Source organism: Poecilia formosa, unplaced genomic scaffold (genome assembly GCF_000485575.1).
Source record: "Poecilia formosa unplaced genomic scaffold, Poecilia_formosa-5.1.2 Scaffold92, whole genome shotgun sequence".
In the NCBI taxonomy this organism is placed as follows: Eukaryota; Metazoa; Chordata; class Actinopteri; order Cyprinodontiformes; family Poeciliidae; genus Poecilia; species Poecilia formosa.
The window spans coordinates 974,560-983,094 of NW_006800031.1; the positions used below are offsets into that span (position 1 = coordinate 974,560).

General features: G+C 35.6%; 1 protein-coding gene across 1 annotated transcript in view; it reads right to left on the bottom strand.

The window, feature by feature from the left end:
* Positions 1-3,417: 3,417 nt before the first annotated feature.
* Positions 3,418-8,535, bottom strand: part of prlrb (prolactin receptor b) — a 20,261-nt gene continuing 15,143 nt past the window's right edge. The window contains exons 6-9 of the mRNA XM_007557861.2: positions 8,009-8,150; positions 7,813-7,909; positions 6,055-6,124; positions 3,418-5,966 (exon numbers count right to left, since the gene is read on the bottom strand). Of these exons, the coding sequence (XP_007557923.1) occupies positions 5,238-5,966; positions 6,055-6,124; positions 7,813-7,909; positions 8,009-8,150 (1,038 nt within the window). The 3' untranslated portion in view covers positions 3,418-5,237. The remainder of the gene's footprint in view (positions 5,967-6,054; positions 6,125-7,812; positions 7,910-8,008; positions 8,151-8,535) is intronic.

Below are 8,535 nucleotides of genomic sequence, written 5' to 3' on the forward strand. Positions count from 1 at the left end.
CCAGCTGATCGTCTTCTTATGTCGCACATAGAAATTATTGCGAAGTTGCATTATGCAATATTTTTGACAATAATGATACCCCTAAGAGAGACTTGACTCTATAAACTTCCTTTGAACTAACATAATAGTTTGACAAAAAAGATCATAACCAATTTTCTGTAGGAATTATTTCTAAATAACAGAAAAAAGGTAATTACTTTTTGAAATTAGTTCCTGTGAGGTCTGAGTCAGAGAAAAACAGCAAACTGCACATTTTAAGGATTGAAATGAGTACCACTTTCATCAGAAATGACAAAAACATAGTTAATAAACTAGTTATTAATTAAGCAGAAACACTTTATGCAACATTCATAAGCAGTTTTAGGGCATTCTGCAGCTTTTTCATTCATGTCTGAAATATAAATGTAGCTGCTTTTTAAAGGTCAGTAAAGTGTTAATTAGTTAAAAACATGTTTATTAATTACAAGTGACGAAAACAGTTTTATTGGAAGGAAGGACATAGGATAAAACAAGATGTGATAAAGACCAGCAGATTTAAAAATGTAATATTTAGAAAAGAAGATTGTAAGATACTTAAATATGGCATATTTTCATACTGGAAGGAAAGAAGAAACAGATTTTGAGTTTTATACTCATTTTCCTCATCATCAGAAACGTTGATTCATTAAAAGGCACTGCTCCGTTTACAATCATCTTTTTTTTTTTACCAACCTTTAAAGTACTGTAAGGCCTGAGCGGTGAATCTATTTTATTGATTGATTGAGTTTTTGGTTTTCAAAGGTTTAATTTTCGGAAAATCAAAAATCTTTTCACCAATGTGATTCCACAGGTCAGAGTGACGTCAGCACGCCCAGGGCGGCCATCTTGTTTGACGAGCGTTTTTAACAACTTATATTTATTTAGACTTTGAATTAACTCTATGACGACAGACTAAGAGTTTTTTTTTTTTACTTATTTATTAGCATAAGTCATAATACTACAAGAATACAGTCATAATATTACTAGAATAAAGTTGTAATATCAGGGTAATTTTATGGGAACTCGAACTGAACTGGTCATAAAAGCTTCTTTGTCAAAACAAATTTTCTCGTAATTTTATTAAGTTCATCTGGTAAAATCGTATCTTTATTCTGCTAATAATATGACTATATTCTCGTAATTAGACAAAAATCGTCGTAGGCTGGCACTAATACGATTCATACCACAGACGGGATTTATAAAATAAAAGCTACTTTTTGAGAATAGTTAGTCACATGTAATTTCCTTTAAATTAAAGAAATCGGATGTGATATAAAAACAATATATTTTATTAAGCCATGTCTCCCAGCCTGCCCTGTACTTTAATACATTATGATAGGGAGCATGCTCTATGTAACAGAACACCGAACTGCGACGCCATTTTGAACTGAGAGGGGAAAATAATCGCTTTGTAGTTTTACATAAAATTACCTGTTTATGAGAAGTTGGCTTTTATCGGTTAATTATTTCATTTCTTTAACCAATAAAACTGGGTCGATTGATTAAGCATCAGACTTCAGAAAAAGTAAAGCAACAGCTTTTCATTTAGTTAAAATCCGTTTTGGGGATTTACTTTACAAACCCGCGGCTCACTGACGAGTCAATCCAGGGGGAACTGGGAGACTTGCTTAAAGGGACAGTAACTATTTTCTGTAGGTCTAAACAAAATACGGCTAACATTACAAAAAGTTGCGATTTATATCTGTTTTGCCTACCGAGATTGTCACTGTGATGTGATGTGACGATCTTTGGCCAGTTTAGCTAAAATTTTATTTTTAAATTGAGTTGTGCCCAAATTGCCACCATAATTATTTTTTTTCTCAGTGTTTTATTATTTTTTTTGTAATTTCACACATTAAAATGTTCTTTTAGGTGTGAAACAGTATGCTGTATAAGTTTATTATTATTTCTTCCACTGGCAATGAATGTTTTTTTTTTCATGTGAAGATTGCCTTTTTACAGTCTAATGGAGCTGAATAGGTCTGTGGTACTCAGACTCTTTATATGATTCATGCTGCTAAGATATAATATTGATGCAAGATTTTCAAGAGATACGAGACGAGATGAAACTGTTTTGATTTTTTTTCTGAGCTTTCAACTCAAATGATTCTCATCATTTGAGCTGAAAACTAAAGTCAGATTAATTTTTTTTCTTTACTGAATATACAGCTTAAAATTCTCTAATTATTTGCAGACATATCAGAGTCCTGAATAAAAATGTGTGCATAAAACTATTATTTAATATTCTTGGTTTGTTTTTTCTGAAGAAGATCATTTTCCAAGAGGAAAGAAAACTGTAGACGTGTCAAATAAGAAAGTAAAACATTGAGAAGTATTTCCAGACTTCATTTTTGATCCAGTTGTCAGAAAGTTGCCATTTACTATATTTGGTTTGTTTCTGGAAATTCAAATTTCTAGTATTGAATATTACATATAACAAGAACAACAGAAAAAGTATTGAGCAGTAAACTCAATACCTGGTCTGAGCTGCTTTTACATGAATTACTGCATAAATGGAGCATAACATAAAGGCAATCAGTCAAGGTGAAGCTGCTTTAACCCTTTCATGCATGAATTGTGATCCTTTGTGTCAGGATTTTTTTTCCAATTTTTTTATTTTTTTAGGTGATCAGTTGTAATTTTCTCCAAATACAAAGTTGTTATTTGAAAAATACGTCGGTAGTGTTGTTCTTTAGGGGTTATCTGATGTCAAAATATGTTTTTTACCTGCAAGAGTCGTCTACAGTAGAAGGAGGGACCGGGTCGGTTGGCATGCTTTTTTGTCTGTCGGCCATATTGGATTTAACAAAAATAATTTCTTGCATTTGCAGCTGATGGCCAGTAGTTGATAGTGTATTTTATGATGTATTAGTGTCCACTTCAGTGGTCTGTGTGCATTTATAACATAAAAATCCACAAGAAGGACAAGAAAATGGCTTTTAGACAGCTGTCCACTGTAGTGACCACTATGCATGAAAGAGTTAATAGCAGCATTTACCTCTCCTGCTGTGGAGTCTGGTTTCTTCTTGTCAATATTTCATAGAATCTCTACAGACTTTGCTGGCCAGTTGAGATCATAAACATGGTGTTTGAATCAAGTGAAATGAAGATATTTCCACAGAGGGAACCAGGAAAGCAATGACTGAAGCTTGAGTAAGCTTTGTTCCTCTCCTTTTACTTCTTTTTTTTTACAGTTTTTCCTTCCACTTAACATTCCATCAACATGTTTGTACAGCACTCTGATGTCTTCACTTCTCTGTGTTTAATTCAGGACATAATGAGACCACACCTTAATAATTGTGCATTAAAATAAAGATGTACTGATCAGGTCTTTTTTGCCTAACCGAGTCCGGCCGACACCGAGTCCTGAACCATGTAAAAATCAGAAGAAACAGATCGACAATGTTCCTCATTTTTTATTTTCTCCACCTTATGTATAATTTAACAGAACATTAAGGTTGTGTAAATAAAATGTTTTTTTTTTGGTGCAACAGTTTCATTTAAAACAAAAGTACAAACATTGGGCAACAAGAAAAACTATATTTGCTGTAGTCCGCAGCGGTTCGCCGGCAGCTTTGAGCATGTGTGATTCCATTTCAATGTGGAAACGGGTCAGTGCCGCCGTATGAGGCTCTCTTAACTCATCGCGAGAACAAATTTATTCAGGCGCGATTTTAATTGCTTTTGTTATTTAACGGAAACACTGCAATTGAGACTTTTTTATTTTTTACATTAGCAGAATATCGAGAAAGTTTTGCGCACGTTTGTAATGGAATCACAGATCACAGTCCAAGACTGAGACTCATTTGATATTTGGTATTGATCATTATAACTGGCCTAAAATAGGAACAATATTGTCTGACCAGAACCAGAACCAGATCCGAACACGGAGAAGCAACATTCAGCTTCTATCCACCACACATCTGGAATAAAGCTCCAGAAAATTGCAAAACAGCTGAAACACTGAGTTCCTTTAAATCAATATCCTGATTAGAGCTGCTTTTATTAATAATAACTGGAACAATGATCAATATGTTTGATGTGTGGTTTATTGATGATGGTACTTAACAAAATGTAATGTTTATTGCGTGTTCATGGTGTTTTTATGGCACTTTGAAGTGCCTTGTTGCTGAATTGTGCTGTATAAATAAACTTGACTCAGCTCAGGATATGCCAAAGCTGCAGAGTATCGCTGATAAGAACATATCTGGCATTCATGGACCTGTTGACCTCCACCCACTGGTCATGGACCGATTGATTCCTATTCTTCTTTTTAATCTCAAGTATTTTACAGGAGTCGGACAATAAGTGACAAACCAGAACTTACTTAGGTCAAATTCACTTTAAATTAATAGCAAAAATAAACTCTTTTCTGAATCAGACAGCAGAAGTGTGAGAATAACCAGTTTTTATTTGATTTGACTGAAATTAAAGTCTCATCCAGTGGAAAGAAGAAGAGCTGAGCGTGCTGGTTTCTCACATTTTGTCACCACAATAAGCAAGATAGTGCTGTTGATACTCTGATGTAGAGTGTAATGAGTCCAAAAACAAAAACCGGGCAGACAGGTTTATCAAGTGCACACTTCTCAGATAAACCAGACCTGCTAGGACTTACCACACGCAGACTAAAACAATGGAAAACATTTAATAAGTTCACCAATTGCAACTCTTTTATGCTGAGGTGCTAAAGATTTATCTTCTTATTTAAAGCAAATATGAATCAAACTTCTAGATTGACAGGTGTTCTTGCAGTCTGACATTTCTGTAAGTGTTTGAAGAGAGGTAAGGAGTCCATTTAAACCTCTTTTTCAGTCTCTCCACTTTGATTTGAACCTTTTAGTTGCTGCTGTATTAAACATTAAGTTCCAAAAAGCTACTTTCAGGACCAGCAGAGGATTTTTAGTTGTCAGGTGGGTCATTTTGACCCAACGCTCCTCTTTTGGTTACTCAGTGATAATATCCCAGTGGTAAATGTCACTCTACCAGATCCACAAAACTTCTCAGTCTTTAAATCCTTTCAACAGCGCTGAGCTGCTGAAACTTAAAATGCCGGACGTTGGTCAAAACAATTATTTTTTCCTATCAGATTACAATAGATAAATAAATTCCTCTCTGGATAGAAGCTGCTGCATCCCAGCCAATTCAATAACGTCTGATTTGTCGCTGATAGCAGAAATAATCGCATCATCAGTGTCCTGCACCTCATTACGATCAAAAGTTTACTTAACGGAAAAGGCGGGACCAGAATCTACGTATCCGCTTGCGATCATTTTCAAGCAAAACCCTTTGCTGAGCTCGCTTTCGAGAGGCATTATCGGCTTCTGATTGGTCCAGTCGGTGTAGTGGTCTTCTTTTTTCTTACAACATCCGTCAGCGGAGTCGCCTTTCTCCAAGAAAACCACGTCGCTGTTCACCTCTTTGACCCTGCTGTAGTCATCTGGCACGCTCACTTCGCTTTTCACCTCCTCAGCGTCCAAACCGTGAGGAATTTCTTCTTCATTGAGGATGAGGATGGTGTTGTCATTCACCTCTTTCACCCTGCTGTAGTCAGTCAGCGTCGGATGCTGCTGGATGTCCACATAGCTGGTGTTTGCGAGGGGCTGGATGGACATTTCCTCTCCATTCAGAAATTCATGTTTCTCAACTGGCAGATTTATTGGCTCCATGTTTAAAAAGTTGCTCTTTGCTTCCTCTTTGCTGTCATCGGTTTTTTCCCAGGTGTTCAGATCCACGGACAAGTCCCTGCATTGGATTTCTAATCCTAAGTGTAAACCGGCAGGAATGATGAAGATATCTTTATTTTTTTCGGATGCAAAGGAATCAGTCAGCAGCCATTCGTCGCTGTCTGACACCAGCAGGAAGTCCTCCACCTGCTCCGTCCAGGCCGCCACAGGAGGAAAGTTCTGGTTCCCCATCAGAGCATTTACCACGTCTTCTGATCGACCACTCTGGAAAAGTTAAAGTAGGACATTGTTAAAAAGGCTACTGTTTATGTTTATGTTTATTAAGAAACAACAAAAAAAAGCTAAGTGTTACCTTGAGAAGATGAGCATTGAGTCCTTTTATCTTCGGACCAGGAACAGGAGGGAGGAGACACTGCTTCACACTGAGTTACAACAAAAACAATATTTAACAAAATTACATTAAAAAGCACAAGAGTTTAATGCCGTTATTATTTATTTAACAAAGATGAACCCAAATGGAAAAACTGTTTTAAAAACAAATGGTCTCAAATTTAGTTACTAACTGTAAGTAACTGTGATTTCCTCAATAAAGAGATAAATGAATAAAGGGAGTAAAAAAAGAGAGTAGGAAAAGAATTAAGGAAGAGAGGAAAAGAGAGGAGAGTAAGAAATGAAAGAAAGCAAGAAAGAATAGAGAAAGTAACAAAGAGTAAGGAAAGAAAAAGAAAGGGAGTGAGGAAAGAAGGAAGGGTGAAAGAGAAAGAACAGAGAAAGAAAGAAAAGAACAAAAAATAAAAGAACAGAGTAAAGAAAGAAACAAAGGAATGATGGAGAAAGAGAGATGGAGAGAGGGATGGACAGAAGGCGGGAAGGTATGCGTCTATCCGTTAGTAGCATGTATGGAAAAAGAGGAAAGAAGAAAGAATGAAAAAAAACTAAAACAAAAATGAAATAGAGTAATAAAAGAAAGACAGAACAAAGAATGAAAGAAATAAAGAATGAAAAAGAGGAAAGAGAAAAATAAAGAGTAAACAAAGAAACAAAGAAAGAAACAAATGAATGAAACTAATAAACAAACGAAACTCTGATTGAAAACTACGACTTTGGCACCTTGCAGTCTTTATCTCTTCTATCAAAGTTTTGTCAGATTTAAGGCTCTCATCAACAAAACAACAAAAAATGGCTGTTTTGTAAATGGTCCAGTGAAATCCCAGAACTCAATCTTGATTGATAAGCTGTGGGAATATTCAGAAAACTGAACTAAAACAATGTGAAGAAAACTACACTTTTATTATATCAGGTTAATAATACTATTGACCCTTTGCACGTGACGTCACGCTCTCCAGAGCTCCTCATGACTGAGGTAAAAACCACCAATGCGCTCCTTTAAAGCTAGTCTAAAAACAGACATCTGTAACCTAATATGGCTTCTGTTTAGTTGATATCACTTTAAAAATCGGCTGTCAATAAAAATGACTGTCAGCCCTCGGATTTGCAGCAAACACTTTTTAAAAGGTAAGACGACTAACGTTCATGTACTTCATAAGTATGATTAGAAAGATATCAGACATTTTATTATGGAAAAGGTACGCGTCTAACCGTTAGTAACCATGGAGATAATGCCACAATGACAGTGATATAAATCATGTGGTGTGAATTCAGGCAAAGTCCGTAATTTGATCGACACGTCAGGAGGGAGGAGGTACGGTCGGACTCTAAGCTAGCTAGTTCAAACTTCTGTAAATATTGCCATCTTTGAGCCCCAACCAGGTGTGTTACGTTCACAGACAAATAAGCTTGACTCGAACAAGGAGACGCCATGAATAAACTGCCAAAAATGACTTTGGAAAATAATTTCAGCTGCTCTGTTCAATATTCCCGTCCCTAACTTCCGGCGTCCATCATGGTGCCTTGATTGATTAAGTGACGTAGTTGCAAAGGGTCAATAAAATCTTTTTGGCGGTAGCTTTCCTATTCGATCTTCATCTTTGATAAACAATAATGTTTGTTTTGTTTTATTTTTGCATGTGGGGTAGCAAAGATTTTTTCGCTAATGTTTTGCTACAGCATGTCGTGATATATAAAACCCAAAATCTTATTTGGTACTTACACATTCCTCTTCAGCAGTAGGATGTATATACCCATCAACAAAGGAATCAAGGAGAAAACAAAAACAAAAATCCAAAAGTATTTCTCAACCTGATGATCTAAATAGAAAAAAGATATTTAAAAAAAGCAATTTTTACTTTCAGTTACCACAGTGGGTTTACAGTCTGAGAAAGAGGAAATGCGTTTTTAATACTTACTTTTAGGAATTTCAGCAAATATTGTGTTGCTCCACTCACTCCATTTTCCGTGGTCTAGCTTGCAGCGAACCTGAGCCATATAGAGGAGCCCAGGGTAGACGTTGTAAAAGTTGAAAAAGGTTTCTGAACCTATATCTACAGTCTGGACAAAACACAGAAAGAAAATAGGTTATTTAAAGGTCACATATTGAATGCAGTGTTAAATGGGAGTAAATTTTAACTGACTTTCTAAGACATTATGAAGGGAATTATTCCTTACTCCCTTTTGTTTTCTTTCTTTGATCCTTCACTCTCCTTCTTTAATTTCTTTCTTTCATTCTTTACTCTCTTTCATTCCTTAATCTTCCGTTCATTCCTTATTCTTTTTCTTTCTTGCCTTAGTTTTTCAATCATTCCTGAATTTTCCTTTCTCTTTCTTTCATTCCTTATTCTTTTTCTTTCTTGCCTTAGTTTTTCAATCATTCCTGAATTTTCCTTTCTCTTTCTTTCATTTCTTATTCTTTTTCTTTCTTGCCTTAGTTTTTCAA